The 17,021-nt window shown below is 44.4% G+C and overlaps 1 protein-coding gene across 3 annotated transcripts in view; it reads left to right on the top strand.

Annotated features, from left to right (window-relative positions):
• The window catches only part of LOC126236074 (neprilysin-2-like), a 213,838-nt gene that overhangs the window by 108,908 nt on the left and 87,909 nt on the right, over positions 1 to 17,021 (top strand). For all 3 annotated transcript variants that reach the window (XM_049945133.1, XM_049945132.1, XM_049945134.1), the window contains exons 8-9: positions 6,991 to 7,149; positions 13,595 to 13,738. In XM_049945133.1, coding sequence (XP_049801090.1) covers positions 6,991 to 7,149; positions 13,595 to 13,738 — 303 coding nt within the window. The remainder of the gene's footprint in view (positions 1 to 6,990; positions 7,150 to 13,594; positions 13,739 to 17,021) is intronic.

Genomic DNA, 17,021 nt, shown 5'->3' with positions numbered 1-17,021 from the left:
AGTCTACACTCTGTATCGCAGAAGTACCCGAATCATGCTATATTAGTCGGAAGCGACTTCAACCTACCCAGTATAGACTGGGATGTCTATGGGTTCATTACAGGTGGTACAGATAAGCCGTCGTGTGAATTACTTTTGAACACATTATCCGAAAACTGACTTGAGCAGCTAAATCGACAGCCAATGCGTAATGGAAATATTTTAGATCTGGTAGCCACGAACAGACGAGACCTAATCGACGGGGTCAGTCCCACTTCATATCGCTCTGCAATGTTACGCCCAAATATTTAATCGAAGTGACTGTGTCAAGTGCTACGCTACTAATGGAGTATTCAAACATTATGGGATTCTTTTACCTATTCATCTGCATTAATTTAAATTTATCTATATTTAGAGATAGCTGCCATTCTTTACACCAATCACAAATCCTGCCTAAGTCATCTTGTACCCTCCTACCGTCACTCAACGACGACGCCTTCCCGAACACCACAGCATCATCAGCAAACAGCCACACATTGCTATCCATCTTATCCAAAAGATCATTATGTAGATAGAAAATAACAGCGGACAACCACACTTCCCTGGGGCACTCCGATGAACACTCACCATCGAGGACAACGTACTGGGTTCTATTACTTAAGAAGCCTTCGAGCCACTCAAATATTTGGGAACCAATCCCATATGCTCGTATCTTCGTTAGGAGTCTGCAGGGGGGCACCAAGTCAAACGCTTTCCGGAAGTCAAGGAATATGGCATCCGTCTGATGCCTTTCATCCATGGTTCGCAAGATATCATGTGAAAAAAGGGCGAGTTGCGTTTCGCAAGAGCGATGCTTTCTTAAGCCATGCTGATGCATGGACAGCAACTTCTCTGTCTCAAGGAAGTTCATTATATTCCAACTGAGAATACGTTCGAGAATCCTGCAACAAACCGATGTTAAGGATATTGGTCTGTAATTTTGAGGATCCGTCCTTCTACCCTTCTTATATACAGGCGTCACCTGCGCTTTTTTCCAGTCGCTCGAGGCTTTACGTTGGGCAAGAGATTCGCGATAAATGCAAGCTAAGTAAGGAGCCAATGCAGTAGAGTACTCTCTGTAAAACCGAATTGGAATCGCATCAGGACCTGGCGATTTATTTATTTTCAACCCATTCAGCTGCTTCACAACCCCAGGGATGTCTATCACTATGTTCTCCATACAGGAATACGTACGAGACTCAAACGGCGGTATGTTTGTACGATCTTCCTGCGTGAAAGATTTCTCAAATGCTAAATTTAAAATTTCAGCTTTCGTTTTGCTGTCTTCCGTTTCCAGGCCAGACTGGTCAGTGAGTGACTGGATGGAAGCCTTCGACCCGCTTACCAATTTTACGTAAGACCATAATTTCCTTGGGTTTTCAGCAAGATCTTTTGCTAAGGTATGACGGTGGTAGTGGTTGTATGCTTCGCGCACCGCTCTTTTTACAGCTGCACGAATCTCTAATAACTTTTGCCTGTCCTCATTCTCCCGATCTTTCTTGTACCGCGAGTGCAACTGTCTTTGCTTCATGAGCATTCTCCGAATTGCGCTGTTAAACCACGGTGGGTCTTTTCCGTCCGTAACCCACTTTTTCGGCAGATACTTGACCAATGCGTGATTTACAATGTGTTTAAAATTTGCCCATAATTCTACCACGTCCATCGTACCGGAAGTAAATGAAGTCGATTCATTTACTAAGTGGGATGCTAATAACTGTTTATCTGCTCTTTCTAGTAAGAATACTCTCCTAGCCTTCTTGACCGACTTTTTAATTTTCGTAACCATAGTCGTAATGACAACATCATGATCACTAATCCCTATCTCACCACTGACCCCGTCGATTAGGTCTCGTCTGTTCGTGGCTACCAGATCTAAAATATTTCCATTACGCATTGGCTGGCGATTTAGCTGCTCAAGTCAGTTTTCGGATAATGTGTTTAAAAGTAATTCACACGACGGCTTATCTGTACCACCTGTAATGAACCCATAGACATCCCAGTCTATACTGGGTAGGTTGAAGTCGCTTCCGACTAATATAGCATGATTCGGGTACTTCTGCGATACAGAGTGTAGACTCCCTTTGAATGATTCTAGAACTGTCGCGGTGGAACCTGTGGCCGGTAATAACACCCAACAATTAACTTTATTTCTCGTAGCCCTGTTAAACCTGTCCAGATAACTTCACAATCACACTCTACTTCGACCTCAGTAGACACAATATTTTTGTCAACTGCAATGAAGACACCACCTCTTACAGTGTCCAATCTGTCTTTCCGATACACGTTTGAAGAGAGGCGAAATGGCGACTCGTCGGACGACACTAGACACCTGCCGTTAGCTGCCGTCCAGTTTCTGTATCGTTCGGCCGGCTGGAGACGTGCAGGTTTTCGTACCATTGTGAGAAATGTCGCTTTGCGAAGTACCCGACGCCTAGTGTCCATTTATTGCAGTTACCTTCTCAGTGACCTGTTTTTACTGACAGCAGCGGTTCCTGTCGGCTTTGAAATCGTCTGTCATTGACGAAGCGTGACATTAGGCTGTGGTCCCAGATGGTCACGATCTTGTAACAGCCGCTGTTCTTACGCTGGCTAACTCATGTTCCTACGCTGGCTGCGAGTGAAACGCCATTGATTGTAGATAAAGTAGACATTCTGCGTTGATACGAGAACAAATCGGGGACCTTCACTCACGGTGTGGCCGTGGGGACGTACAGACACGGCAGCGCCTTTCTGGGACCCCGTCACCATCCCACTGTTCTCATTCCGTACGGCCGGCCGCGGTGGCCCAGCGGTTCTAGGCGCTTCAGTCCGGAACCGCGCGACTGCTACGGTCGCAGGTTCGAATCCTGCCTCGGGCATGGATGTGTGTGATGTCCTTAGTTAGGTTTAAGTAGTTCTGAGTTCTAGGGGACTGATGACCTCAGATGTTAAGTCCCATGGTGCTCAGAGCCATTCCGTGCGACCAACTTGCACATACATTCCACGTCACTGTCAGGAGTGACTTCGGTGGTTAATGGTCACGTCACGGCCACCCACCATTTCTGCACCATTTACACCTCTCCAAAGCGATTAGTAAGCTCTTTTAAGGGGCGACTGATCGTTTTCCTTTGAGTTTATAAAGATGAAATTTCGACCGTTAAATCGAAAAGATGGGAAGAATCGTTTGAGACACGTTAACATTGGAGTACTTACTGCTCAGTTTGTTCTCGAGGCATGGCATTTTCTCAAACTGGCGAAAAGACTTACCAGTAACATTGACTGATTTAGAACCTTGTTGCCCAGCCCGCATCTCGTGGTCGTGCGGTAGCGTTCTCGCTTCCCACGCCCGGGTTCCCGGGTTCGATTCCCGGCGGGGTCAGGGATTTTCTCTGCCTCGTGATGGCTGGGTGTTGTGTGCTGTCCTTAGGTTAGTTAGGTTTAAGTAGTTCTAAGTTCTAGGGGACTTATGACCACAGCAGTTGAGTCCCATAGTGCTCAGAGCCATTTGAACCATTTGTTGCCCACACCCTGACACATATCCGCAAACGCATGGCTTCAGGTCCCAATTGCTTTTTGAGATCACAACCTAACCACGAAATCACACCCATCCAATAACACCACCTCCTTCGTTTTCATTGTTGGCGCCATACATGACGGCAGGTGACGTTCTCCAAGCATACGGCAAACGCGAACCCTACCGTCGGATTGCCACAGGATACAGAGCGGTCCTTCGCTCCAAATCCCTCGTCTCAAATCATCCACTGTGCAGCAACATCACTCTTTACAACACCTCAGATGTCGCCTAGCATAGACTACAGATACGTGTGGAGGCGCGCGACTATTGTACCCCTCTCTTTCCAACTCCCCACTTGGAGTCGTTAAGCTTGCTCGACTGCTGGCAACGATTTGTAACTCACAAGTGATCAACCCAGCCAGTTTAATGGGTCTCTTCACAACAATGTCCACACTGCTCAACAGTTCCTGTCAGATTGGCTATATTTGATTTGTCTGTGATTCTTCCTTTGCACTTCCATTTCACGATTACGTCACCAACAGTCGACTTAGATAACTTTACAGGAGCTGAAATGTCCTTGACGGATTTATTACTCAGGTGACACGTTCGAAGGACTTGATCTCTGGTGGCAAAGCTACTCTGCTGCTGCTTCTCTACTGGCAACAAAGTACTCACAGCCTCCTTTTATACTAGCCGGCCCACCTTTCGTTAAATTGAATGATATGTTCCGCATCACGAGGGTTGCCCGGAAAGTAATGCACCATTTTTTTTCTCAACTAAGCATTGCTACGAATGCGAAACGTTACGTGTTATTTGCCGGCGGGGTCAGGGATTTTCTCTGCCTCGTGATGACTGGGTGTTGTGTGATGTCCTTAGGTTAGTTAGGTTTAAGTAGTTCTAAGTTCTAGGGGACTGATGACCATAGATGTTAAGTCCCATAGTGCTCAGAGCCATTTGAACCATTTGTTATTTGAAGCCTCGTGAGTGAGTGTGCCAAGTTTCCGTCACTTCCGACAGATAGCGCAGCAGCAGGACAGTTTCAAAATGACGTCTGTGGGTGATGTACGTTACAAACAAAGACCTTGTAAAAAATAACTAGACTCACTGATGGCGCTGCAGTCGCGGGATAATTTGAACCTTCGGCTGGAGGCCATTATAGTGGTTGTAGTCTGATGTGTTGTGTAGTATTGTTGTTCATGAAGACCCTGATTCAACGTTGTATATTTGTTGGGGCGTACATACAGTATTTGTTACTTGTAATTCTACTGTCTGTACGTTCCAATCAAAAGAAGTACAATGGTGAAGAGTTGTGCAGCGATTAATTGTACAAATAAATTCGAGAAAGGAACGAATATTACATTTCACAGATATGTGAATATTTTAAGTTGTTTTGATGTCAGTGCACTTGCTTAATAAATGATTTCGTATCACGGTATTATCTATTTGCAGGTTTCCTTTCTCAAAACCACAGCTGTTACAAAAATGGTTACACGCTGTCAGAAGGCAAGATTTCCGACCGCCAGAATACCATTTTACATGTTCTGATCATTTTGAAGAAATGTTTTCATGGTCTAGATTAGGTTGAAACTTGATAATTTGGTCGTGAGTTGCCAAAGCACTATGCCATATATAACGCACTTCTCGTCATAAAATCTAAAGCAAGGTAGAGTCAGAAAATATCTATTAATATACTGGGCAAATATTAGAGTATTTTGATGCATTTTGCGTACATCTATCGTAAATGAACTACGAAAAATGCTAGGGGTCCAGTACATAACTTTTAGCTACGGCAGATTCCATGTAGTACGTAAGATAAATTCATAAACAGTGACTAGGTGCTGTTTGTTCATAAATTAAGAAGTATATTGTAGTAACGTATTTAAATGAGGCATTACGTTTGTGACCTAACTCAAGGGAAGGCATTTTATAACCAAAAGCGATGTATAAACATTCGAACTCCGCGCGTCAGTTTACCACTCTAATGGCCGCCGCCCAGCTATTCAATTTGTCCGCTCTTTACAGTCGACCACTCGTGCGGTTGTGGGGGCCTGGTTACAATTGACGTGCCGTCATTGATTTTCTCGCTGCAGAGCAAGAAACTGTGGGGAATATTCACAAACGCTTGTGCAAAGTCGATGGAGCATCTGCTGTCGACAGAAATGCAGTTAGTCACTCGGCACAGAGGGTGAGGTCGTCAGAAGGCGGTTAGGCGGAGCTCCACGATTTGCAGCAGTCGGGAATGCCATCGACGGCTGTCACCTGACATGTCGCAGCGAGCTGATGTTGGCATTTGCGAGGGCAGGCACATTACGACTCGGCAGTTGGCGCTGCACCTGTCAATCATCAAAGGAAGTGCACACAGTGAAGCACTACCTCCGCCACCAGGGCAAGGATTCGTACCGACGGGGCATAAAAAAGTGGTTCAAATGGCTCTGAGCACTATGCGACTTAACAACTGAGATCATCAGTGCCCTAGAACTTAGAACTACTTAAACCTAACTAACCTAAGGACATCACACACATCCATGCCCGAGGCAGGATTCGAACCTGCGACCGTAGCGGTCGCTCGGTTCCAGACTGTAGCGCCTAGAACCACACGGCCACTCTGGCCGGCGACGGGGCATAGACATCCATGTTTCGCCCTGGAGGAAGGCCAGAGAAAAGGGTGGAGATTACGTGGAATAATAGGGTGAGTACATAGAACACCCTTCTTTCGTGTGTGTGTCCTCATGTTCAATAAAGAATTGTTGAAGCAAAAAAAAAAAAAAAAAAATGTGGAGCATTATTTTCTGGGGAACACTCTCACACATATATTGGTACTCTTTTGATCAGATAGTGTATGTTCGTATGTTTAATAACGCGTTTGTGTTTGGCTCGTTTTATAGAACTTGATAATGAGATAATGTACACACGAATCATTATGTTTTGCATAACTCGCTCATTTTGTACAACAGATGCTTAGTAATCTCTACAGTAAGAACAGATTTTGCAGCAATGAGTGTCACTACGGTATGTGTTACGCTATATGAAATCTTGGTTTTCAAGCCGCGTCACTTGGAACAAAACATCTGAGCTTTCGAAAACCGACTTCGCTGTTGACATCAATTTTCAGCTTTAACATGGAAGACAGCAGCGTGTGGAAACTTCCGCGGAAGACCAACATGACGCGTACGCGGAAATGCTTGCTATGAGAAGCTAGTACAGGCCACGTGACGCCGCGTTCCACATCAACGCTCCCGTCTTCCTTCCATTGGAATACCGATCCACTCGCGGCCGACAATATGATACCCTTTACCTAACAACCGTGCTGCAGACAGGGTGTCGGTCACTTCAGAGTTTACTTCAGAGAGGATTGGCTTTAAAACGTAGTAGATTTTATTCTGTAATGTCACTGTGAAAGACTACGAGAACACACGTCAGGCTTAAGCTGTAGGCTACCAGGGTGCGTGCGTGTGACCGGAGAATTGTGTATCGCGCAGGGTGGCGGCCAACTACGTGATGTGTCGGGCGGCCATGTCTGCGGTGCCGTACATGACGCAGGAGCTGCGGGGCCGCCAGTTCGAGTACCAGGCAGCCCTCACTGGCAGGAGGGAGCGCGAGTTCCGCTGGAAGGAGTGCCTCAGCATCGTCACTAGACGGTGAGTGCCTTGCAACTACAACTATGTAAGTTTACTGCCTCTTGTATAAACAAGCATCCACCTGTAGATACCCAAAACCACAACATTCGTGGCTTTACTTATTTTAGTCAACACCCAACCGCGGCAGCCATGTCTTCTCATAGATCCTTAGGAAGCTGGAGACAAACGCCATCTTCGGATTCTCAGTAGACCTACAGTCGGCAAGTCTAGGCATACCTTCATTGCTGGCACGTGCGTCAATCTGTTCGTTTCTAACTTAGTTCACGCCGAACTCTCGAGCCCGTCTCACAACCCACTTGTCTCTGGCTATGTTAATATTTTTTATCCCAACAAATTTTTATTTCCTTTTGTATACGACCGATGTTGTTGCTGACCATCCGAAATTTGCTGAGGCATTTGGGCAATGGCTGGAGAATGAAATTAAAAACTGTGAAGCCAATAGTGATGTCATTATCGACTCTGGTACTAATATAATTGGTACCCATCATGAAAGCTTATTTGAACAGAATGAACTTTCGGGCACAGATTACTTGTGACGCGAAACAATGACAACAATGTCAATACTGCAAATCTAAGAAATCTCAAAACAGAATAACGAATTTTATGGCAAAAATATATGTTGCAGGTGGGTGGAAATGCCGTTTTCCAACAAGCAAACTCGATATAATAGCGTAGCATGATTCCTCATTTACCGGGACTAAAAAGAGCTCGAATCAGGCATGAACTAAAACCTCTCGATGTATGGTCATTACTAATAACCGATGATTTTATTGACAAAAGTCTTCTTCACACTAATGAAAAATTAGGAAAAATGAGGGATCTGTGTAATACCAACCACAGTGACATGAACAATGTTAATATATTGTAATGAGAGCATTTTTGAGCTTTTAGTGTACACAGCTGTCATCAAACAACGAGGATATTCGATTTATGTATTCTGCTGATGGGACGTTACAGAAAATAAGCAGAGCAGTAATGAATTATAACAGATTTCCTACTTTTTGATAGTTCTGAAATTTCACTATGCGATTGCAAGAGAAGAGACAAAAAAATGACGTTTTCTCCCCAGTATCACAGCTATTCGACTCATTCATCTCCAGACGACAAGTGCTCGATGAACCTGGGAGAAAACGTTTGCATTGGTGCAATTCTTTTAGGATTCAAAAATAGGTGCAAATTCTGTGTGTCCAATAAACCTCAAAAGTGTGCTATAAAACTAATATGTGTAATTGACTCTAGGAAAGATTATATCTATAATTTTGACGGCATGACCTGATCAGCCAGAACTTTAAAATTTAATAAGACGACTCAGCCAGTTTAAAGAATAGACTAACTACTGCTCAAAACAAACAAACGTTACAGGTGATGGGCGGTTTTCGACAACACCACTTGTGAAATTTCCTAAAGAAAATGGATTGTTTTATATTCGTGCACTATAATTCAAAACCGAGGAAACTAGAAAGGTAACATCATCAATACATGATTTTTCAAAATCAACGACCCTTCTTTCCAAAGCTCCAAAAATAAAAGAATAGTCACAATATTGGTATCACCCCAAAACTTAGATAAGGAACTAGGAAAAGAGGAAATTACTGCTTATTGCAACAATATAATACCAAGGAAGAATTAGACATCATAGATGAAAACGCACTACATATTTTATAGCGAGACACTCAGAGGTGGTCCATGCCTTATTTTCTCAGTGTACTATACATAAGCCGGTGTGAATTCTCACATTCTCTATGGGCTTTACAAAGAAAGTTAACTGATTTGCAGGAAAATTTCATGTTGGCTACAGCGAAATATTTTGTGAAACATTATATGCAACGAAAGCTCCCTGTACATCAAGTACCGAGGGATTTGAAGTCAGGTAGTATCTGCCAGTAACGATATTTCTTTCATAAAAGTAGCTAATACTTTTATTCTGTATTTTTTAAATTTTCTTTTCAGTCAAACCCTATAAAAGCAAATCAATAACAACAAAACAGGTAGCACTTGCCATCAGTAAAAGGCGACAGTGTGTATTGTGTATTGAACTGGGCACCTAGAAACGACGGAAAGGCTTCGTTCCGCCGTAGCCCTCAGTGGTTCACAACCCCACAGCAGTCCACCAACCCAACCGCCGCCCCACACCGACCCCAGGGTTATTGTGCGATTCGCCCCCCAATGTATCCCCCCCCCCCCCCAGTGGACCGCCCTCCCGCCCCCTCTCGCTCCCCCTCCCCCCCTGGGGAACGTCTCATACCAGACGAGTGTAACCCCAAATGTTTTCGTGATAGAGTAATTATTGTGTACGCATGCGTCGAGACAGTGTTTGCGCAGCAATCGCCGACGTACTGTAACTGAGGCGGAATACGGAGAACCAGCTCGCATTCGCCGAGGTGGATGGAAAACCGCCTTAAAAACCTTCCACAGGCTGGCTATCACACCAGACCATCGACACAAATCCTCTGCGCGGACTCGTGCTCGGGACCGGCACGATTTCCCACTCGGGAAGCAGCACGTTAGACCGCGCAGCTAGCAGCGCGATCGCCAGCCGTCATGTTGGAGTGTTATAGCCTTGTTTGTGGAAATTATCGTCACCCTGACATTTAGGCTTTTATTTACTAATTGGATATTTAATATTTTTAAGTTATTATTATGTATGTTGATGATGTGTTAGAAGGTAAGATAGTCGTGTTTAACAGTTCGGAAGTTGAATCATATTAATATTTCATTTTAATTATGACTTGGGATTTTACAAGGGCGTTTTTAATACTTTCTTACTATTTCCATTAAATGAATTCTTTCCCCATTAAAAACCATTTGTATTTTGTCATAGAACTTCTAGCGTTGCTACTCTTAACAGACATTTTAAAAATGTACTGTTTATACATTCTGTAATTATTGATCCTGAACTGTGGAAACTCATCATTTCTTCTTGTTGTTTTCGTTGCTGTCGAGAGACTTCTTTGCAGAAGCTGTCGGCGCTAGGCCGCTCTGTGGGGCCTGTCGGTGCCTGTACGCTTCTACAACCGACATCCACGCGAAACTGCTTACTTTGTTCGGAGCTTCGTCTCCCTGTAGCGCATTTACCGCCTCGCCACACTTCCCTCCATTACCAAATTGATGATTCCTTGTTGCTTCAGGATGTGCCCTGTCCACCAGACCTTCTTTTAGTCAAGTTTCACCTGAACTGCCTGTCGTCCCTGTTTCACATCTGTATAACGCTACACTCCAGAGAAATACCTCGTCAACAGACTTACATTCGAAGAACACTAATTTCTCTTTTCAGATTCGCTTTTCTTTCTATTACCAGTCTCCATTCTTCGTAGACCATAATCAGATATTTTTCTGCCTAAATGCAACACTCGTTTACAACTTTTAGTGTAGAATTTTCTGTCTAATTCTCTGATCATCGCTTAATTCGACTGCATGCCATTGCTTTTGCTTTACTTACATTCATCTCAAAACCTCTGTCTCCACCATTCAGTTACTCTTTATAATACTTTGGCGCCTCTGACAGAATTATTGCATCAGCTGCTAACCTCAGAAGTTTTTATCACTTACCCCTGACCTTTAATTACCAGATTTCTTCTCATTTTCTGGGCACAAACATATTATCATTGGCACAACTTAAAATTGTTTCTTCTGCCTGAACTTTAATTCCCTTCCCAAAATTTCTGCTTTGTCGCCTATACAGCTTGCTCAGTGTAGACACTGAATGATATTGGGGAGAGGTTACAACTCAGTCTTACTCCCTTCTGAACCACTGCTGCTCTTTAATTTCGAGGGACTTTAAGCAAAACCTTGAAATTTCAGGAACCAAGGAAAACATTCTGCGAGTGAGTATATAGAATGTAACAGGATGGGCTTTAGAATTCGTATTTAAAGGAAATAATGGAATGTGAATTTTGCCATTATTGCAGTTGGTAAGTTTTTCAGTCACTCTGAAAAAAGTAACTGCAAAATCTTGGAATAAGGTCGTTTTTTTGAGGAAGTAATTTATTTTCACAGTGAAGTTACGTTGTTAGCAGTGTTTGAATTTGTTATTTTTTTACTAATACATTTTCACAGTAACGTAATCCAAATCAAAGCACTTTCAAAATTGTTTGAAGATCATGACTACGAACAGCACTGTTACACACATTTCATCAAACCATCAGAGACATACCTGAAATTCATGAGGAATATAATCAAGTAAACGTTATATGTCTTGCAGTTTGTTCCTATTTATAGTCACTGTTCCCATGAAAGACTTTTCAGAATTATAAGCAACATACACTTGGGGAAACAAAATGTTTTTGGCACTTTCACTTCGTTCCAGCTCAATATTTGACGACATTTAACACCTCACAACACTGCTAGGAAATAACACCACTTTAATTACGAAAAGCGAAAGGTGAATCAGGTATGCGTTACAGGGGATAGGCAAAATAATGTGAACACCTGTACTTGCTTAGGAATGGTTAACTATTAAAGGGGTTAGAACCCCCTTTCCCAGTAATACAGCTGCGATTCTTCCTGGAATACTGGTATATAATGATTGTATAGTCTCCAGTGGAACATTATGCCACTCTTCGATCAGAAGCTCTTCTAAATCCTGTAGCGATGATCGAGGCGGAAATCTGCTCCGGAGTCGGCACTCCAATATCGCCCACAAGGGTTCGATAATCTTCAAGCCTGCCTGGCCAGGGAAGACGCTGCAGTTCAGTTGCATGCTCCTCGTACCACGATTATACTGTCCTGGCTGTGTGAACAGGTGCATTATCGTCCTCAAATATGGCATCACTGTTGGAGAACAACATTTGAATCGTGGGGTGCACCTGATCACCTGAAATGTTCACATAATCGTTTGCTGTAACACGGCCTTTGAGAGTAATGATGGGACCAGAAGAATACCATGATATGGCTGCCACACCATCACACTTCCACCTCCAAGCTTAACTATCGGTATCAAACAATCAGGATTGTAGGCTTCTTTTGGCGTTCTCCTGAAGTAAATTCGGTCCAGCGTTGGATACAAGGAAAACGATGACTCGTCGGACAATATGACGTGTTTCCACTGATCAGCCATCCAGGATTTATGCTTCTGACATCATGTTTTACGCTTCTTTGCGTTGGTTGTCGTCACTAATGGTTTCGATATAGCAGCTCGTCCATGATTATTCGCTTTATGGAGCTCTCGGCGGACAGTTTCGATAGGTATGAGGTCTCTAAGATGGCTGTTGAGCTCTGCAGTCACATTAACCGCCATAGTTTTGTGTTGTTTTGACACAATTCGTGTTAGCGTATGTGCCCGCCAGGTTAGCCGAGAGCGCTAATGAGCTGCTTCCTGGTCCCGCGTGGGCGCGCCGGACCCGGATCGAATACGCCCGGCGAATTAACGACAACGGCCAGTGTTCCTGCCAGCCTAGATGTGGTTTTTAGGCGGTTTTCCACATCCAGCTACGTGAATACCGGGCTGGTCCCCACGTCCCACCTCAATTACAGGTATCGCCGACATTTGAAACACGCCCACACTATTTCATGATTTACACTAGACGCAGACAGCTGGGGTACAATGATTCTGTCCCGGGGCGTACGGGTGGTGGCAGGAATGGCATCCTGCCACCTCATCAAACTAACCATGCCAAATCCGATTGTAACCATGCCGACCCTGCGAAAACTGCGGGACAAAGGCACAAGCAAAAGAACTCGTCCTAGTGTATAACGATCTGTATCATGCAGTTTTGATTTGCGCCCACTAGTACGTTTAAATTATGATGTATTTTCAAGTTTTGTGTAGGCTGACATGACTGTCGAAACAGTTGCTTTTGAAACATTCAATAAGTTGGTAGTCTTGGTCACTGAATCGCCAGCTAATCGGGCCCACAGAGTCTGCCCTCTTTGGAACTCTGTTAGGTCTTTCATTGCACGTCGACCTCGGCTTCTGAATGCAAATACGAAGTGTGTACTTCTCGTAAACAATCTGCATTGATGTCTAGTCCGTACTGAACACGCACAGTCCAGCACGATACGTGCCTTATCTGCATTGTTGACCATCATACACAACCATTCCATTAGTACCACTGTTCACATTATTTTGCCTATCCTATGTAAATAGAATGCGAAGACGATCGCCACTGAAAGGGCATTATTCCAGGAGTAAAGCCCTTTGAAAAATGATGTCCATGGTGTCTCTGTAACAAAGTCGGAGAAACACATGTACAGTATGTGAAATAAAGCTCATTTCGTGCAGAAAGATGTATCTACGTATATAGAACTTGGTACCGCTCTTCAATTGTTTCGTCAATATTGGAACAATGCCCTTTCAAAAATGACTGTAGTGGATGTATTATGGGCGTATAGTTGAAATAGAATCCCAATCCCTGTAGATGTTCCACTGCAGTTTCACCGCTCACGCGCACGCGTGGCACTCGGAGTGGCCAGTGTGACACTACGGTAGGTACCTCTGGTTTTTCAGCCTGGGGCTGTCTGTGGGCTCCATATACGTGCGCAGGTACTTCAACCGGGCGGCCAAGGAGGCGGCGCTCGAGATGGTGGACGACATCCGCCGCGAGTTCCTCCGCACCCTGCGCCAGCTGGACTGGATGGACGAGGGCACCAGGTACTGTGCGCCGCGCCTGCCGCCGCCGCTCTGACGCCCGGGTACCTTTACTGACGTTCCACCAGGAAACAGCCGCTCTGACGGAAATGGAAAGCACCACTCTGCGAAGAGCCGTGATGCGCCCAGATAAAGCCCGGTTTACACCGGAGCGAATGGAAGCGGGCACAAGGACGAGGGACCTCAGACAATACGCAGTTTGTCAGTGTTCGCTGGCATTCGCTTGCATCTGTGAAAAAGCGTTTTCACTGGTGCGAGTGAAAGAGAAGAACAGGTAACGTAACTTATGAACGCAACGTTACAACTTTTAGGCGCTCATAAGCGGCACGCAGAATACAGCACTGTATAGTTAGGGAGGCGAGGCACATCTTGGATGTTCGGAGGAGATTATTTTGCATGATCTGCGCATTGTCTTTGATGAAGTGAGAAAGTTCTGTAGGAAAAGAAAAAAATTAGGTTTCTGAATTCATATCCAAGCGTGAAATGCGTAGGGGTGGCGGGCGTGACATGGAGTAGAAGCTCCAGATGTGCCTAGCTTTATTGTTATTTTTGATACTGTCCGCTCCGATAGCTGAGTGGTCAGCGTGACGCACTGCCGTCCTACGGGCCCGGGTTCGATTCCCGACTGAGTCGGAGATTTTTCTCCGCTCAGCGACTGGATGTTGTCTTCATCACCATTTGTTCCCCATCCGGCGCGCAGGTCGCCCAATGTGACGTCAAATGTAATAAGACCTTCACCAAGTCGGCCGGACCTGCCCCGTAAAGGACCTCACGGCCAATGACGCCAAACGCTGATTTCCATTTCCATTATTGATACTTTACGATGACTTCGCAGTACAGCGAAGAAGGAAATTTTAAGAGGAATTTAATTACCGACGACCAACATTAACACTCAGGTAGTTTGAAACTGGAGACATTTACGTTAGTGACTGTTTCGCATTTCAATAGTTGCTGTATTTCAGATAACTTCTCAGGTCTCCAGTGACACACGTGAAGCGCTGAAACGTGAACTATACATACGAGCCGTCACACAGGCTACTTGATCAAATATTCCGTATACTTCTTTAGAGGGCAGATACCGTGATCCCAGAAAAAAGGTCTTGTATTCTTCATCAAAAAATCTCCTTAACAGGGATAAATCGACGACGTAATTACAGCTATCATGAACATATGCAACGAGACTGATTGATACTCATATTTTTAATTGTAATCAGCCTAGTAGGTACAAATTCGTACTTGTTTCCTTTCAAGCAAATACACAAAAAAATGCAACAAGAAGGAATTATCCAAATTAGAAATCCATAGCTCTGATCTGCATGAACAAACAAATGATTACAACTTAGGAAAAATTGGATGACTTATTCAAGAGAAAGAGCTTCACAAACAGAACAAGTCATTTACGGGTTGGTCCACACCGTGACCTTATGTAAGCATTTATTTGGGTTGATTTTTATTGAGATAGTTGTTCGCTGTTCTCTTGAGATACATCGTACCAAATTTTGTCCAATTGGCGCGCTAGATCGTCAAAATCCCGAGTTGGTTTGAGGGCGCTGCCCCTAGTGTTCCAACGTTCTCAACTGGGGAGAGGTCCAGCAAACTTGCTGACCCAGATAGGATATGGCAAGGACGATGACAAGTAGCACAAACTCCCGCCGTGTGTGGGTGGGCATTCTATTGCTGAAATGAAAGACTGGGATGACTTGCCATGAAGGGTAACAAAACGTACAGCTTTGCCGTGAAGGTGCCACGGATCAGAACCAGCGCGGTCCGCTATGAAAAACAATGGTATAACTCCAGCGTAATGGGTATAGTGAGACAGCAACTCATTTTTAAATTGTGACTCGTTAACGAACGTTAGTTGGAACTATAGGCATATGCATACACTTTGTTTACTGCTATTTTGACGAACATTTTATTTGGTAAACAATGGTTGGTTTGCCGGCCAGAGTGGCCGAGCGGTTCTAGGCGCTACAGTCTGGAACCGCGCGACCGCTACGGTCGCAGGTTTGAATCGTGCCTCGGGCATTAATGTGTGTGATGTCCTTAGGTTAGCTAGGTTTAAGTAGTTCTAAGTTCTAGGGGACTGATGACCTTAGAAGTTAAGTCCCGTTGTCCTCAGAGCCATTTGAAGCACTGTTTGGTTTGAGAATAGGCATAGCTCGAAACCAGTCGATGACTAAATCAACATCAACATCCATTTTAGTTCTAACTCTGCCTGTCTCTTCTTGCATAAGGAAAGGAGATGATACTCCATACCATCCCTTCTAGTTGTTGGCCATATAGCGGGCACCACCCACGTTGGTATCCCACTGCCGTGTGGAGCACTTTCAGACACGTCTTCGGCCTCAAATCTCATTGACTGAAATAGAATTATCTTCAGTGTTGAGTCCCACTTCGAAATGAGACCGAATGATCTGCTAAGTCATGTGTAGAGACACCCCAGACAGCAATGGGATTACAACCTGCTGTTACCCGACAGCAAGGAGTGATGGTCTGGATCACCATTTCCTTTCACAGAAGGACTCCTTTGGCTGTCACCCTTGGACCCCTTACAGTACAGTGATACGTTGACGATAGTTTTCACCTCTTTTTGTTGCCCTTAATGGCAAGCCATCCTGGGCTTACACCGCAGCGAGATAATACTCGCCAGCACACGGATAGAGTTTCCACTTTTTGTCCTTGTGCTTGCCAATCCCAGCCTTGGCCACAAAGGTCTCCAGATCTCTCCCCTGTTGAGAACGTTTGGAGGTTAACGGACAGGGCCCTTCAGCCAGCTCTGGAGTTTGATCACCTAAAGCACCAATTGGACAAAATTTGTCGCGATATTCCTCAGGAGGACATCCAACAATTCTGTCAGTCAGTGCCAAACAGAATAACTGCTTGAATGAAGGCCAGAGGTGAGTCAACACGTTATTGACTTGCTCAATTTGTAAATCTTTTTCTCTCAATAAATTTTTCTGATATTGTAATAATTTGTTTGTCTTCTCGTGTACACCACGTCTACCGATTTCCGTCCCGTTCGAATAATTCCTCCGTGGTGCGTTTTTTTATAATTTTTGTTTGCTGCTACTAACGCTTCGTGTGGATCAGGAGGCCACCAGCAAATGAGTGCCCAGTAGGTGCTGAGATCAACCTTATATGGGAAGTATGTATTACAAAAACGAACACCTATATGTTTTCGTAAGAGCTCTGATTTCCCTTATTTTGTTATGACGATCATTTCTCCCTATGTAGGTCGACGCCAACAAAATATTTTCGCTTTCGAAGAAGAAAGTTGGTGATTGAA

The sequence above is a fragment of the Schistocerca nitens genome, chromosome 2, assembly GCF_023898315.1.
Source record: "Schistocerca nitens isolate TAMUIC-IGC-003100 chromosome 2, iqSchNite1.1, whole genome shotgun sequence".
Classification (NCBI taxonomy): Eukaryota; Metazoa; Arthropoda; class Insecta; order Orthoptera; family Acrididae; genus Schistocerca; species Schistocerca nitens.
Note: the sequence above shows the minus strand (reverse complement) of the source record. Positions and strands in the feature narration are given on the sequence as shown.